The sequence below is a fragment of the Puntigrus tetrazona genome, chromosome 2 (genome assembly GCF_018831695.1).
Source record: "Puntigrus tetrazona isolate hp1 chromosome 2, ASM1883169v1, whole genome shotgun sequence".
NCBI lineage: Eukaryota > Metazoa > Chordata > Actinopteri > Cypriniformes > Cyprinidae > Puntigrus > Puntigrus tetrazona.
The window spans coordinates 24,475,647-24,493,035 of NC_056700.1; the positions used below are offsets into that span (position 1 = coordinate 24,475,647).

Consider the following 17,389-nt stretch of genomic DNA (forward strand, 5'->3'; position numbering starts at 1 on the left):
CAGTTTGCTAAAATCAGTAAGAAATCTGATCTAATCTGATGTGAACAAGTTAATTGTTCAGAGATCTTAACTTATTGGTTCGAAAAATAAATGTTTAATTCAAGAATTGAACCAAAGCAATTGAGAAAAAAAAAATAATAATAATAATTAACATTATATGCATATATATAACATTAGGTGCACTATATTGACATTTGACTTCTATTCATGTTATAACTATTCTCTGTTATTTTCTGTAAAATAAGTAGATTGAAAATCTAATGATATTGTAAATAGATGATGTAAATAGAATAATCTCATATTGATCACCATTACTGATATAAAAATAAATTTTTTTATTTTTAAATATTTTTACAAATATTTATTTTTAAATCCCAGGGTTTATCAAATAAATATATTAGGTGAAATACTGAAATTGGGAATTGTGTCTTAGAAGTATTTCAATTCTATGATATATTAGCCACTATAACTATATAATGTCGCTCAGCTCAGATAAAAATGCATATGATCAGTTCACTGGATAAAATGATAGCTAAGCTTTATATAATAAAATATGATTATTTATTTAAACAATATTGTTAAATTCCTTCATAAAGGCATATAACTTCTGCATGAAAAATAATTATTAATATAATAATTAAAAATGCACGTAGGGGATAAGCATTTAGACATTTTATTGGAATATACTGCATATAAAAATATATCTTTCCTGAAAATGACAGTCAAAGCAGGAACATACTTAAAAAATATGCGATTATCATATTTGTGCCACAAGCACTTATATTTTACATATATTTTACATATGTATTTATATATTATATTTTACTACTAAGCTTTATTAGGCTATATTGTTCCACACATATGACAAAGATTTTCCTTAATCTAATCTAGATCAATTTATACTCAAGATAACTTTTTACGTTCAGTATGAACGATTTTCCCTTTATTAACTCTTTTCAGCAAAAGTAATAGCCTATCGAATCCAGACAGCAGTTGGTGGTAGCGATCCACTCGGTGACATCAAGAAACACATGCACAAAGTCTTTCCATGAATCATCTAATATTACATATTGCAACAAAAGACCGATATGAACGGGCGTGAAGCAAACAATGAATGTGAACATGTTCGCCGTGATGATGGCAGCTATGTTTTTCCTTTCCGCTTTGTCCCTCCCTTGGACATGCTTAAGGATCCGATCAGGACGTAGATGGTTCGTGTGGAGCAAAACACGGCGACGGCGAGCACTGGATAACATAACCTAAAATCTCCAAAAGCAAGAAAAAGTGTCGTTCTAGCTTTTTTGTCAGTTTCCGGTCATAGCACGTCTCTAATAGTTCTTGGTTGAGGTCCTTAGAGTTACAAGCGCATACGACCACTACGACCGTCCAAATAAAGACGCGCCTTCTCAAGTGGCGATCGCCTTGCTTTTTTGGCCAGCGCCATCAGAACGGAAACCTGACGGCTATAAACCGGTGAACGCTGATAGCTGTAATGGTGAAGATGCTGCTGTACATGTTGGAGTACTGGGTGCAAAGCAAGAACGTGCAGAATGCGCTGGGTGTCATCGGGCAAAAGGCTTCCAGTATCCTGAAGGGCAGGAAAATAATGGATAGGAAATCGGCCAGCAGTAGATTGAACATGTAGATGTGCGTGTCTGTCCAGCGCTTGAGACGACAGAAGACGCACAGAGCCGTGGACGTTGAAGAAAAGGCCCACTCTACGAAGACAGGCGTGTAGGCCGGCCAGCGTTCAACAGGCCGAGCGCCACGTCTGTGCGATTCAGCTCTGGACTGCAGTTGTATTTAATCTACACAAAAGCCAGTGACGAAAGGTTAGTGGTGGCACAGTTTTGAAGCCATAACAAGGTTTGAGCACTTAAAATATCTAAATGCGACAATTTCATGCAAAAAAAAAAAAAAAAAGAAAATGCATGCACTCATGCTGCAGGATAGCTGTTATTTTTGCTCGTTTTTAAATAGCAAATGTTTCAGACAAATTTTCAGAATTAGTTGGGTAAGTATCTTTTAGTTGTGGTGGTTTTTGATGGCTTGATAAAGTCGGTTCTTATAAAGTGGGTTGGTTTTTCATCATGAGCATGTTCCGCTGACGTTTCACAAACAGGAAGTGTACAAATACATTTTGATGAACAGCGCATCTGCTGTTTTATCATTTAAAGAATGGTTTTTTTTTTGTCGGTTATTAACCACGGAAAATGTGCTTTGTGTCGCAATGATACTGGAACATTTTTAAACGTGGCTAAAGTTTATAAATACTTCCTAGGGGTCTGTACCGTATGTAGATTATAGAGCGTGTACGTGCGTATAAGCATAGTGAAACATGCAGCTTGCTGTAAAAAAAGCACAGTGGTTTGAAATCAGCCATTTACATTTTATGAGGACAGGAAGTAGCATTTTGAGGTTACGTGCAACGGTTTAGAAGGTGTGTAATAAATAGCATATTGATTGTGATGTAAAATAGTTTCATATGCCGTTTAGATTCATGTTTAAATACAAAATCCTAACTTGTAAAACGTGCAATTTTTACACATAATTGCATAATTAATTAAATATTGCATTTGTAAAGACTTCAGTATATCAGCATGTACTCTTTCTATTTATTATTGTTTTAATTTATTATTAATGTATTTAGCTCTTTTTCATTGTTGTAAAGTACTTTATCTGATTTCAATTTGATTCAAAAGGTGCTATATAAATAAATTTGTCATTGAAATTAGCATGAGCTACATGCAAAGCTAGATGTTTTAAATAATTACAGTGAATCAGCATGAGCTCTTCGTAAACCCTTACATTTAAAAGCGTTCACATAAATACCAGTAAGTTGTCATGTTAGTAAAACAAGCTTTCTTAATTTCCCTGATTGGCTACAAGAACAACTCACCATGATTTATAGCTTTTTCTTTTGAGGTCTGTGAGCAGTGCAGTTCTCGATGCTGTGACCGGCGCTGGGTTTAAAGAAGTGAAACGCGTTGTCTGTCAGTCGCGTGACCTGCTGATGCAGAAACATGTCACAGCACTGATGTGGATTCTGGTTGAACTTCTGACTTTTAAGGTGCTACGAGGCGTCAGACTAACCAGATTTCCGTTCACAGCATCGGTAATAAGCAAATCGCACATGGTGTTAACAGGAAAAATGCTATTGTGTAATGTGCATGCGTGGAAAACAAAATGAGTGGGCTTGCTCATTAAAAAGAAAAACCATGACGCGCGTGTGCTTGTGGTTATGAGAGTTTAGCATGTTGGTATAAGTACACACACATATCTTTTAATATATACGTATATACACTGTAAAAAAAAAAAAAAAAAGTGTATATATATATATATATATTGTAAAGAAAATGTAAATGTGTCACTGTTTGTGTGGTAAGCACGAGAGCACACAACGAGATTAAATGAAAATAAGAGGGTTTAATTCCAAAATAGTAAAATAAAGATACAAAACGGCAGGCAGGTAGAACAGGCAGGTAGAACAGACAGGCAGGCAGGCAGGCAGGCAGGTAGATACAGGTACGGACATCGGGTAGGGACCTTGACGCTCGGACCAACAGAACTCAAAACACAGGACTTAAATACACAGGGTAATTGACGAGACACAGCTGATGACAATAACATAATTAACACAGAGGGAAGGCAGGGCACAGGGAGCACATGGCACGAAACGAAAACATAAACACAGAGTCAGAGGAACGTGACATTACTCCCTCCCGGGAAGGTGCGTCCCTCGCACCTAAAGGGTAACAAACAAAAACAAACAAAAACCAAAATGACTAAGATTTGGGGATACCGGGTCTTGGGAGGAGGTTGTGGTGGAGGACGGATCCCCAGGAGTGGGCAGGCAGAAGGCAGAAGGGTCCAAGGAGGTGTAGACGGAGGGAGGAGCCAGGGAGGAGACAGGAGGAGTCCGGAGCAGGAGGAGATCCAGAGCCCAGCTATGGTGGTCCACGGTGGGGCCGACGGAGGAGGAGCCAGGAAGGAGACAGGAGGAGTCCGGAGCAGGAGGAGATCCAGAGCCCAGCTATGGTGGTCCAAGGTGGAGCCGACGGAGGGAGGAGCCATGGAGGAGGAGCAGCCATCGACTCCATGGGGCCGACCGACGGTGGCGGAGCAGGTGGAGGAGGAGACCGAGGTGGAGACGAAGAGCCGAAGAGCCAGGGTGTGACGTCGAGGCGCTGGAGGTCCAAGGCGCGCCGCAGGCTTCGCGACTGACACGGAGGCGGGGACGGGAAGGACACGCGGAGCCAGAGCGACTGAGGACTGAGGTGAAGCCGGAGGGAAGGAGGAGCCTGACAGAGCCGGTGGATGGAGGGGCGAGGCAAAGCCGGAGAGAGGAATCCAGAGGCGACGGATGGTCGACGACAGACCAAGGCGGAGCCGGAGGGACGATGGAGCCTGGTGGAGCTGGTGGACTGACGGACCACGGTGTAGAGGAGGGAGCTAGGAGCCCAGGGGAGCCGGCGGGTCTCACGGGCCGAGGAGGAGTCTGGGTCGGAGGCAGGACGGTGAGGCGAGGGATCCTCCAACCTCGATGGCGATGGAGACCGGCAGACCCGTGGCGAGCTCCAGATGGTTTGCTGAGGATGAGCGCTGGGGCTGCTGGGATCCATCGATATGGTATATGGCAAGGGTGGGAGGTGGGAGAACTTGAGGCGGCACTGGAGGGAGCGCACGTGGCGCGGGCACTGGAGGGAGCGCACGTGGCGCCCGGGCACTGGAGGAGCGCACGTGGCGCCGCACTGGAGGGAGCGCGACGTGGCGCGGGCACTGGAGGAGCGCACGTGGGCGCGGGCACTGGAGGAGCGCCGCGTGGCGCCGGCACTGGAGGGAGCGCACGTGGCGCCGGCACTGGAGGGAGCGCACGTGGCGCGGGCACAGGAACGGGACAGAGCGCACGTGGGCGCGGGCACAGGAACAGGACAGCTGGGCGGAACCAGCGAGCTAACGGGACGGCTGGGCGGAACCAGCGGGCTAACGGGACGGCTGGGCGGAACCAGCGGGCTAACGGGACGGCTGGGCGGAACCAGCGGGCTAACGGGACGGCTGGGGCGGAACCAGCGGCTAACGGGACGGCTGGGCGGAACCAGCGGGCTAACGGGACGGCTGGGCGGAACCAGCGGGCTTACTGGGTAGCTGAACGGGAACAGGAACTCAGGATACAGGGGAGGTGCCCAGTCTAAGTCCAAGTCCAAGTCTACATCATCCAGCTCCCTTGCAGATCCAGCAGCCCCAGGTGGATGATCAGCTCATCCTCAGCCGATGTGTGTGGGCGGAGCTCCACTCCGCGCTCTCCTCGCAGTCGGCTGTCTCCACCGCGGGGAGCTCCGTTGCTGGCTCGCGCACCTGGTCTGACGTATACGGCTCGGGTCCTGTTACGCCCACGGCTCTGTCGCTCTCTCTGGCGATGGGTCCGTAGGTCGCGCCGACTCCACCCCGTGTCAGCGGTGGGCTCAGGCTGGGGCTCGACCATGCGGTGAAGGGCTGAGCTAGGCTCTGGATCTGGAGTGGGGCTGGTGTCGTTGTCCTCAGGCGCAACCATCATGGTTGATTTGCAGGACACCAGCACCCACTCGGCGTATCGCGGCGAGGCTCTCTCGAGGACCGCTCGGACAGCTGCGCTTGGCTGGAGGTGTTAAGTCCGCGGAAATAGATTTCGAGCAGAGAGCAGTCCGGTAGCGGGAGTCAGTTAGCCAGTTCGAGGAATAGTTCTGTATAGTCCTCGAGAGAGCAATCCCCCTGCTCCAGCAGGCGGATGAGGAAGTTTGGGTCTTTGAACTGGGCAAACATGGCAAAAAACCAAAAAAAATAAGGGGGAAAATACGCCGCTATTTACACTTTGTTGGTCCGAGCGTTCTGTCACGGTTGTGTGGTAAGCACGAGAGCACACAACGAGATTAAATGAAAATAAGAGGGTTTAATTCCAAAATAGTAAAATAAAGATACAAAACGGCAGGCAGGTAGAACAGGCAGGTAGAACAGACAGGCAGGCAGGCAGGCAGGCAGGTAGATACAGGTACGGACATCGGGTAGGGACCTTGACGCTCGGACCAACAGAACTCAAAACACAGGACTTAAATACACAGGGTAATTGACGAGACACAGCTGATGACAATAACATAATTAACACAGAGGGAAGGCAGGGCACAGGGAGCACATGGCACGAAAGCGAAAACATAAACACAGAGTCCGGGAACGTGACAAAATGTAAAAAAAAAAATATATATATATATATATATATATATATATATATATATATATATATATATATAATTTTTATTTATTTATTTATTTTTTACATTTTAATTAAAAGGTTCATCAGGAGACCAGGAGATTTTTGAGTTTTCTCAACTCTTGTTTTCAGTTTCAATTTTATTAGTAAGAAGCACTAAAGATTTGATCTTTCAGTATTTGTAATAACGTTTAACATCTATTAAAATGTATCATTTTCATTTAGTTGAATGATAAAACACATAATTAACGCATGCCTTAAATTTTCCTGAAATAAAATGAAAACAAAAAATTATAATTAATAGCATATTGATAAAAAGTGATACTGAAATCTTTACACTGGCGCCTACCGGCCGGATGAAGGGTGACAGGTTTATTCACATGAACCTCTTACACACAATACTTTCAGTTTTTCTTTCCACTGTAAATTGCTTCTTTCTCTGGTCTTTCTTTTTCTTTCTCTGCTTTCTTTCTTTCTTTGTCCGTGTGCCACATTCTAGTTTGACGTACTGAGTCAGACCAGGTTTTTTCCAAGCCATTCTTTTTATTCTCTCCCAAAATTGCTTTTCTTTGCATCTTTAGAAAAGTGCTTAGGAGAAAAAAAGCAGCCAATAATTACAACATTTTCCAGGGTCAGAGTCTGGGGTCTCTGTGTTTTGAAAGAAGGTGAAAATGGATGACCGATTTCTCTCTTTCAGGAATGGTCTGTGCTGAATGCCATGTTTTTTCTTTGATGATACATCTGAAGTAGGTCAACTGAAGACTTCTGATGGAAAATCAGGTAGCCTACGTGAACCTGCCTGTGTCAAATCAATCAAAATATCCAATAAAGCTTTATTACTTGTTCATTAATATATAAGCATTAATGTATTCATTTTACACTCGTCCACCTATTTTATTTTATTACTTTTTTGTTCAGTCTCTTCCTGGTCCTAATCCAGAAATATTCCGTTTTTTAATATTTATCATATATTTATATACAGGAACAACTGTGTACGTATGCATTGCATCACATGAATAAATTACATTTCAAAATAAATTAAACATAGATTATTTTGCATACAAATATACTGATTTATTTTTTAATGATCATTTAAATGTTCCTTGCATCATCTCACACCTCCTGCACGTTTCTTCACTCACCATTTTATTATATATAATATGCAGTGTTTTGTTTCTCTCTGACAACTGAATCCAATTTTTCTGGATCTCTGCTGTGATTCTCAGTTCCTTAGATGTATCTTGTATTCTTTTACTGTAATAAACACTGGAGCTGGAGAAGGATTTCAGACACATATAAAGACATCAGCTCCGGTCCAGGAAGAGTTCGTATGATAAGGATTTTTAGTAAGTATATAAGTTCTGAACAGGGAGTTTTTTTCAGACCCTCTTCAGATCTCTTACTCTACAGGTTCCTTTCTACACAGGTTTATCATTCAGTCTATTTTTGTGAGTTTTTGCATCCATCCATCCATCCATCCATCCATCCATCCATCCATCCATCCATCCATCCATCTATGTCTGTCTGTCTGTCTATTGTTAGTTCTATCTATCTATCTATCTATCTATCTATCTATCTATCTATCTATCTATCTATCTATCTATCTATCTATCTATCGTTAGTTATATCCATCCATCCATCCATCCATCCATCTATGCATCTATGTCTGTCTGTCTATCGTTAGTTACATCCATCCATCCATCCATCTATCTATCTATCTATGCATCTATGTTTGTCTGTCTATCGTTAGTTCATCCGTCCGTCCGTCCGTCTGTCTGTCTATCTATCTATGCATCTATGTCTGTCTGTCTATCGTTAGTTCCATCCATCCATCCATCCATCCATCTATCCATCCATCCATCCATCCATCCATCCATCTATGTTTGTCTGTCTATCGTTAGTTCCATCCATCCATCCATCCATCCATCCATCCATCCATCCATCTATCATCTATCTATCTATCTATCTATCTATCTATCTATCTATCTATCTATCTATCTATCTATCTATCTATGCATCTATGTTTGTCTGTCTATCGTTAGTTCATCCGTCCGTCCGTCCGTCCGTCTGTCTATCTATCTATGCATCTATGTCTGTCTGTCTATCTTTAGTTATATCCATCGATCCATCGATCCATCTATCTATCTATGTATCTTTGTCTGTTTATGTTCTGTTTTTCTATCTGTCGTTCCATATATTGTTCAATGGAATGCATATGTCTTTCCTTTGTTCTGTTTTTATCTATATCTGTCTGTCTTTCTATCTGTGTATCTATTTTGCTCATATGGTCATATGTGGCGTAATTTCCTGCTAACATGCTCTCTCTCTCTCTCTCTGGTGTGAAGCGCAGTGCGCTGACTGTCAGATAGTGTTGGGAGATTTCCATATACGCTGTGTGCTGGTGTGGCCCTGCTGCATGCGCTGCTCGCTGTGAATACTGATTTGGACTGTTGCATCAGCTCAAGTGCGATGTGAATATGCTAAGCTAGCACTAACGCAGCAGAGAGCTGTTACATAAGCTATGACCACCGGGACTCATTAGATCTCTCTGTCTCCCAGCAATGCTTCTCTCTCTCTCTCTCTTTTAAAGAATTCAGAAATTTTCTGGAATCTGATAGTGGGAGGAGGATAAAAGGAAACTGTGTAACCTCTGAATGACCCCTTAAGTTTGAGATGTCTCACGTCGAGAGCGCGTGAGAAAGAGGAAACACTGAAAGTAAGAGTGTCTTGTTTAACTGAAAGTGAGAATGATGGTATTAAAAAGAAGTAGAACAGCTGTAGCCATGGAGACCAGCTCAATGGAAAGATGATCATTTGTGAAGGATGGGGTGCTATTGTGTGAAAGAAGGACAGGAGGGAACAAAAGGTGAGAAGGAGAGCAGGAAAAAATATAGAAAATATAGTATCAGAGTGACAGGAACTAGATGTATTTAATTGAGTTGAACAGGAAAACACTGTTTCGAGCTCACGGTGGTCTTTGTAGGGGGTGAGATTGGGATGGGTGTTACAGTAAAATTAGGTCACCAAACAGAGAGAGTTTTGTCATCTTTCTAGATCATCTGTGGATGGGTGTTGTTTCCGTGGCTTTAATTTCATTCTATCTGGCTGAAATTAGATCCAGCTTCTCTCTTTCTTTCTTTCTTTCAGTTTTATTAGTAATTCATAGAGTCTACGCAACATGGCAGTGGATAAATTTGAGAGGAAATGTTATACTTGTACGTCAATGCTTTTGTGTTCCCCTAAGGATCTTTGCTTTGACATGCTTTTAGGATAGTTTCCCCCCCCAACTAGTAATTTTCACTGACAATTACAAAGAAATGTCAAGTAATGAATTAAATTAATTGAACTAATGAAGTTTTGCGCTAATAAAAAATTGCGTTGTCAAACATATAATAACAATCGCATCCCAAACTATGTGTACTGTGTGTATATAATTGTATATATATTTCATAAAAATATGTTATTTTTATATATCGCATAAATGTATTTATAATATATAGTCTATTGTATGGATATAAATATACATATATCTAAATACAAAATTCAGGCATGTTGGCTAGCCAGTTAAGCGCGGTAATATCATGCTCAGTAAGTCCTGCTGGAAAAGGAAATCGGCATCTCCATAAAGCTTATCAGCAGATGGAAGCAATCTCCTGATAGACAGCTGCGTTGACTTTGGACTTGATAAAACAACACCAGCAGACATCACAGCACCCCAAATCACTGACTTCAGAAACTTCACAATGAACTTCAAGCAGCTGGGATTCTGTGCCTCTCCAGTCTTCATCCAGACTGCACACTTGATTTCCAAATGGGAGGAAAAACAATCCTAGATGCAACATTTACTTTTATATTTTAGACCACTGAGCAACCTTTCCTTAGCCTAGGTAAAATGTTTCTGACATTCTTTCTGGTTCAAAAGTGGCTTGGTAGCCATTTTCCTGAAGACATGGTGAATCTTGATGCACTGAATCTAGCTTCAATCCACTCTCCGTAACTCTCCGAAGTGTTTGAATTGGCTTTTTGTTGGACGGTATTCTCAATCTTGCAGTCTTCCTGTTGCTTATGCATCTTTTCCCACCCCAATTCTTTCCTTCCAATCAACTTTGCATTTAATATTCTTTTATACAGCATTCTGTGAATAACCGCCTTTTTTAAGTCACTTACCCTCTTTATGGAGAGCGTAAACAATTCTGCACCATTGCCGAGTCCCATAATAGTGTTTTTAAAGAACAAGAGATGCCCAGAATTTATACTGTGGGGATGGATATTTATTGAAACCCAAATGTAAATATAATATTCTTAATTTTGAGATGCTGGATTGCACTTGCATTATATTTTCCAATGTTTTGTTGGGATAAAACTGACCCAAAACTGAAGCAGCTTTTACTGTGAGTCACTTTATGCAAGGTTAATTTAACGCAGCTTCACATTAATTAACATGAAAATAACAGTGTTAATTAAAAAACGAGGCACATTCTGAAGCAGCTCCAAAGAAGATAATGCTGTATTGAGGTGTTTCGGTTTTATTCAATAACTGCGACAGTGTTGCAAAGTTCATCAATTATGAAACAAATTCATTTCAAGCAGCGCAACAGAAGGAAATTGTGTATTATTCAAGTCAGTTCCACAACAAAAATCTCAGAATAGAAGGTTAAAGATTCGGCAATACCTGCTGGGTTTGACTGATTGGTTAGGAACATAAATATGACCAATAATACTTTTTTTTTACATTAAAACCCCAAACAGAAAGAAAGTCAAGTCAGTCACAACAGAACATGCAAGTGAATATACAGCTGTGATTTGCTCTCAGTGGGGTTTGGGTGTTAGTCAAACTCTATTATCCGTCTCTTTGAGCTCTTTAGAAAATGGAAGAATACGAGAGCTGCGCGCAAGTGTGCCATAGCATGTGCACTAACAAGAAGGCGGGTGGGTGTTGCTGCTAATCAGCCTATCCCTGCCGCTATATGGGTCAGCCTCACATGGCACGGCACGCTGGCTGACTCAGTGCCGGTAAACAGGCTTGCTTGCTCACCCGTTTCCACAGCAACGCCGTCCCTGCCCTTTCTACGTGTTCTCAATGGCTCCGCAAGCATCTGCTTCCTCTCACTGCCGGAACATTTGCACGGAAATTTGCCTCACAAATCAAAGACCCATCGCTAGTGTCCGCTTTTGTTTGCTACCTTGTCGGTGACATACGTGTTGTTTTCCAAATGGGTCAAAACGCTGCCATTCTGTTCATTCGTTTTCTGTAGATGGGTGTGACTGTCATTGCTGACGTTCATATTCCTGTCATTTAGTGTTTTTGAAGCATGCCTATTGTTCTCTTTCAAAGGTGGAGGTAGAAGAAGAAATACAGATGTTGTTGTCAGATACTTTTGTTGACCAATGCCACACATTCCGCTCATGCTAAAGATATCCTATACAACGATTCATTCTTGTTTGAAAGATTCTCTTATGTATTATATAAAGTTCTGTTAAAGACTACAGTAGCCTGGTGAAACATGTTTCCCCCTCTCATATCACTTTAAAAAGCAGGTCTAGATGTTTTCTCACTGTCCGATTCTTCAGGTAAAGGACTGGTGCGTTCTTTGGTGGTCAAACTAGCTGTTGAGAAACGGGTTTAGCCGTATTTGGCAGGTTGGTTCATGCCTGCAGATTACAATTACATCATGTTTCTGACATTTAACAAGTGTGAAGTCTGAATCAATAGGCGTAGTTGTGTTTAAAAACCTTTCCACAAAGGTGTGTCGAGGATACATTGCTATGGCTTTGTGTATTGTTGGCTAAAACTAAAATGATTAAAAATGGTCTTCATTTTATTGAAATTAAGCTTAAATAATATATAAATATCAGGTTATAAATCTTCCAAATTATACATGTAAAACCTACAACAATTACTATAATAATATATAAATAATCAAAAAAATATCACTGATATGGACAGAAATAGCCATTTCTGCTATCAACATAAGATCAACATAAGATTTCTTAGAATACCATTTTCACTTTCTGATCTATAATCATAATAATTATATATATATAACACTTTATTTTCAGGTGTCCTCAAGGTTAGACTTTACATATACTTCCTTTTATAATAACAATAAATTATTAAATTACATGCAAGCCACCACAAACCGAACCTTAATCCTAACTATAATCATACAATAAGTACATGTAGTTAATAGATATTACTCAGTATTTAAATGTATAATTAAGCTGTAACAAGGACACATTAAAATTAAATGCAACCTTTTTATTATTATTATCAACTTGGCAAAACATGTAACGGAACACTTTTTTGGCAATAGGCTGATTCTCCAACTCCCCAGAGTTAATAAGTTGAGTTTTACCGTTTTGAATCCATTCAGCCGATCTCCGGTCTGGTGATAACACTCTTAGCATAGCTTAGCATAGATCATTGAATCCGAATTAGACCAGTAGCATGTTCAAAAATTATTTGTTTTGATATTTTTCCTATTTAAAATGTGAGTCTTCTGTAGTTATATTGTGTACAAAGACCAGAGGAAAATGAAAAGCTGCGATTTTCTGGGCTGATATGATTAGGAACTATACTCTCACAAATTTGCGGCGTATCATGACCGTGGTGGTGATGTATATGGCAGTGATATCATACAATGTAAAACATACAATGTAAAACATGCATATAGAGAGTAACTGCATTGTATTAAACTAATTTAAACCTAAGTACATAGTAGCTAAGGCCACCTAATATAAAGTGGGACCAATCAAAGTAAGTAAGATTGGGAAACCATGAGAACCAAACTTAAACTTACAAGTATCAGAGTAAGGAGTCTAACCACTTCATAAATTCATGTAAAGCTACTACAGTAAATGCAAATAATTGGGATTCTGGCAAATATTCTGAAAGGTGAAAAAGAATATCTTTAAATAAATAATACATTTTTAGATAGAGATAACTAAAATTGCATTGCATGTGTTCCAAGAGACAAAGAGGATGAGCGATGGTGAGGGAAGAGGGGGAAGAGAGTAATAAAAGAAAAGGAAAGAGGAGAGCAGGACAGGAGAGAACAGAAGGTGAGAAGAAAAAGGAGGAGGGAGGAGAGGGAGTTTGTGTTTTCACTGACACACTGACCCGGTAGCGTGTTGCCTGGAGTCCCATCAGATAAACAGGCTCAAGCCAGCGGAGATTAGAGAGCTTTTGAAATCGTAGAAAAGCAAGGGATTAGAGGGAGGCATAGAGGGGGGCAGGAAGGAGCGGGATTATGGCGCCATGCGAAGACAGGATCAATTATAATCCCTGTGAACGCTCAAACCTCCATCTTGGTTACAGGGAGAGCGAGAGTGAGGATTTACCCATCAGTCACCTCATCAGTCTGTCGTTCCCCAGTACAATGAGTTTATGATCAGTCCATTTGCTCTAGTCATCAACGGCTCGGCTGCAATGTGCCTTTTGGGGGGTTTTTAATCACATTAGTATTATTAATCAAATATTTTCTGAAAAAGACAAAACAAAAACTTTTATTACTGGGGCCTTTTCAAAAAGCCATACAGTTGTACTCCACCCAAAAATTACAATTTTGCCATAAATCACTGATGGGCTATTCTTACAATGTGTTTCATGCGTTTCTGTACCTTGACAGTGTTATTTACTTGGCAGTCGCAATTAAAGGCTCCCTAGTTTTTATTTAAAATATCTTAATTGTGTTCAGAAGACAAATGAAGATGGTTTTGTAAAGAGATGAGGGTAAGTAATGACAAAAGTATCTTTTTTAGGTGAAGTAACCCTTTATTTTATCCTTAGTGGTACCCTTTAAAAGGTTCTAGTATGTACCATTTATGTACACTTAAGGTACTAATATGGGATTAATAAGTTAAAAAGATGTAACTTTTGAAAGGATATCATGCCAGTCCTTTTTTTCTTGATTACAGGCTCAAGTCAAAACAGCACACCTATATGTGAGATTCTTTCTTTAGTTTAAGTTTACTTTTATTTTCCATCAGTTTGGATGCTTAGCCAAGTAATATCACACGTAAGTTTTAATTTGAGGTTTCATTCATACCACAAATGGTGCTCAAGTTTTTTTTTATACTTTTGACAAATAATTCCCTTTACAATCTGCTTCCACCCACCAGAACTGAACAAGCTGGTCAGTGTCTACAGAAAGGAAACAATGATTTTACCACATAATGCTGGTTATGGCAGCCTTTTTTAAAAATTAGTTTTAGAAATATTGAATAATCTACCCTCAAACCTACCGTATCACATTTGAAAATCAAATTTGTAAGGCATTTAAATAATCAACATATGATCAAAACTATGCTGGAAAACCTGATCTTCGACATTGTCTGTTCTGTGGTCTGACTGATATTTCACTTTCAGTAAAAGGTAAAATGTTCACCTATCTTTTGCCGTGAAATCTATACTAAATCTTATAAAGTAAACTTAAGAATATCTTTTATATTGTTAGTAATATTTCAAGATATTACTTTCTGGATTCAAGAAACTTAACATACAGGATTTTTAACATAAACTTGTGGTAAAATGTAAGTATTAAATACAATCCATTGGGCTTTAGAGGAATGTTCGTTTGTTCATCTTTCAATTATTCAAATTATAATAAAGAGTAAAGATCTTAAAATGAATCATTTAAATGTCATCCTGCTAGACATGTTATTAGGTGATATAGAGTGATGATTTATATGCACTTTATGCAAATATTCTTTTAAAATAAAAACTCTGTCAGGCTTTACAGGGTTAATTATTTATTATATGATTTCCAGTGTTCATTTATCTCATGTACTTTCCTTGCATTTGTGTTGATGAGCAAAAAAAATTAAAAATAAACATACACTTGTAAATTTTTAGTTTCGTCAAAGGAATAGTTCACCCTAAAAATGAAAATTGCCCCATATTTTGCTCACCCCGAAGCCATCCTAGGTGTATAGTTTTACGTTGCGGTACTTGCGGATATATACAATTTACAGAGCTTCAAAATAATGGCAATGATCCAGCCACATTACCAAGCTTGGAAATACTAGGATACATTTTTTAAAAAGTCGTATACACCTACGACGGCTTCAATCAAACATTAGGAAACACTAACACTATCTTCAAAATAAACATACAGTAAGCAGTCCAACTGTGCAACTCCTGCGTTCATTGACCTTTTGTACCCATGATAGATGTTAATGCGTTATTTATTTGCAGTCTCACATCTGTTTTTGTAACGGGTCGGTTGTATATGCCATTCTATATGCATTTTATTATTCTTCACATCCATCTATCATGAATCATAAGTGTTCTTTTATATTCTCTCTCACTGTTTCTACAGATCAAACCTGTTGGAGCGACTGGATTCGCTCAGCCCTGCCCCCACCCTTTTTCGCTAAATGCGTTTGCGTAGTTTAGGGTCAAAATGTCACGGCTGTTGCTATTAGTTACCGAACACGAATGAGGGAACACAGGAAAGGTTGAACGTAGAAAATCGAAAGAACCTAACAAGAAGACGAAAGATGCGGCAGTATCATTCATACGCTGTAAATCAGGAATGAAACTCTGTTATGTTACGGGTGGATTACCGTCTTCCGCAGCCGCGATGTTTATTGCATGAGAGAGAGACACAGACAGATGAGCGGATGAGAGGAGAGATGAAAGACGGAGAGTAGCAGGGGACGCAGCAGGCCTGTCTGCCGAACCCATAGAAATAAACAGATTGAATCAGAATAGAGGCAACAAGAAGAAAAGGAGTAAAGCAGATCCCCCAGGACCTCGGGCCTGGAGGTGGACACGAGAAGCGGACAGGGATGAAGTGATGACGGAGCGACGGATGGGGGGGGGGCAAAACAGGGAGCCGCTTTGAGCGCAGCACTCTGTGTGCTCTCTGCTTGTTCCACTAACCTACTTACTGTAATCTTCTCTCTGTGTTTCATAAGAGCCCTGCCAGAGAATTGCATCACCGAGCTTTTCCACACACAGCCGCTGCACTCCTTGTCATTGCCATTTACGATTTTGAAGATGCACAAATCAAATGCGCATGAAGACACGTGGGGATTTGTGTTTTGGGCTCTTATATTAACTCATCATTTGGTGCTTGGAATGTAGTGACGGATTTTTTATTTATTTATTTAATTTTGGTTAGGTTGTCAAAAATGTTAAAGTGGGATTAATATATATCTCTATATAATAAATTGGTAATATTTCATTTAAGAATCTGTCTTAATATAGACCCAATCAAGGGGTTGAGGGTTGCCTCAAAGATAAATGAATAATGAATAATTAGTCTGTTCAAGCCTCCAGCAGGCCTCTGAGGATTACATAACCATCTGCCATAACTATCATAGAACCAGCTCTTATTTATGCTTCATGACTGAGGGATTTCTTTTGCCTGCTTTGATTAATAAAAAGGCCATTTTGCAGCGCAATCCTTGAATGTCTCTTTAATGGGTGTCTGGTGGCGTGCGCATTGGAAAGAACTGGCATTGATTATAGCTTTAAATGCAACCGACATTTAAATGTCACATTTGAATGTTTCCAGCGAGCTGGACACTGTAAAATGACTCAGTGAGTTAGCCGACGGTAGACAAGCCGAGCCAAGTCACCTTTGTTTTTGTAATGCTTTATACAATAGAGATTGTTTCAAAGCAGCTTTAGGGTATTAATCGGGGGAACTTAACAGAATCAGTGAAGTTTATCCAAACCTGTATGAACCTCTTTCTTCTGTTGAACATAAAAGAAGAAATCCTGAAGAATGTTAACTGAGTAGCTGTTGACAGTACTTTTTCCTTACTTTGAAAAAAAAAGGTCAACTATTCAGTTACCAACATTCATAGAAAAGTGCACTTTAAAGGGGTTGTTCATCCCAAACCCATAAGACGTTCTGAACACACATTCAGAATCCATGAGACATCAGTGGCTCAAAGTCAGTTTGGCAAAGCTTCGAGAGTACCTTTGTGTACAAAGATAACAAAAATTACAATAATTTACCCCAAATGACTGTCTTCTGCCATTTTGGACAGTACTAAGACACATGCATGCTTTCCCAGGATGTTTACTTTTATGTTTTCTCATTTTCACTCAGGGTAAAGCCGCTTACATTGCTGTTTATGTCAGGGAGCTCTCAGATTTCATCTAAATATCCTAATTTGTGTTCTGAAGATGAA

General features: G+C 40.2%; 1 protein-coding gene across 1 annotated transcript; it reads right to left on the reverse strand.

Annotated features, from left to right (window-relative positions):
• Positions 1–887: 887 nt before the first annotated feature.
• Positions 888–11,526, reverse strand: LOC122327461 (G-protein coupled receptor 35-like). The gene is given in 4 exon segments (XM_043222850.1): positions 888–1,245; positions 1,457–1,791; positions 11,224–11,350; positions 11,441–11,526. Coding segments are annotated over 4 exon segments (906 nt in total).
• Positions 11,527–17,389: the final 5,863 nt, after the last annotated feature.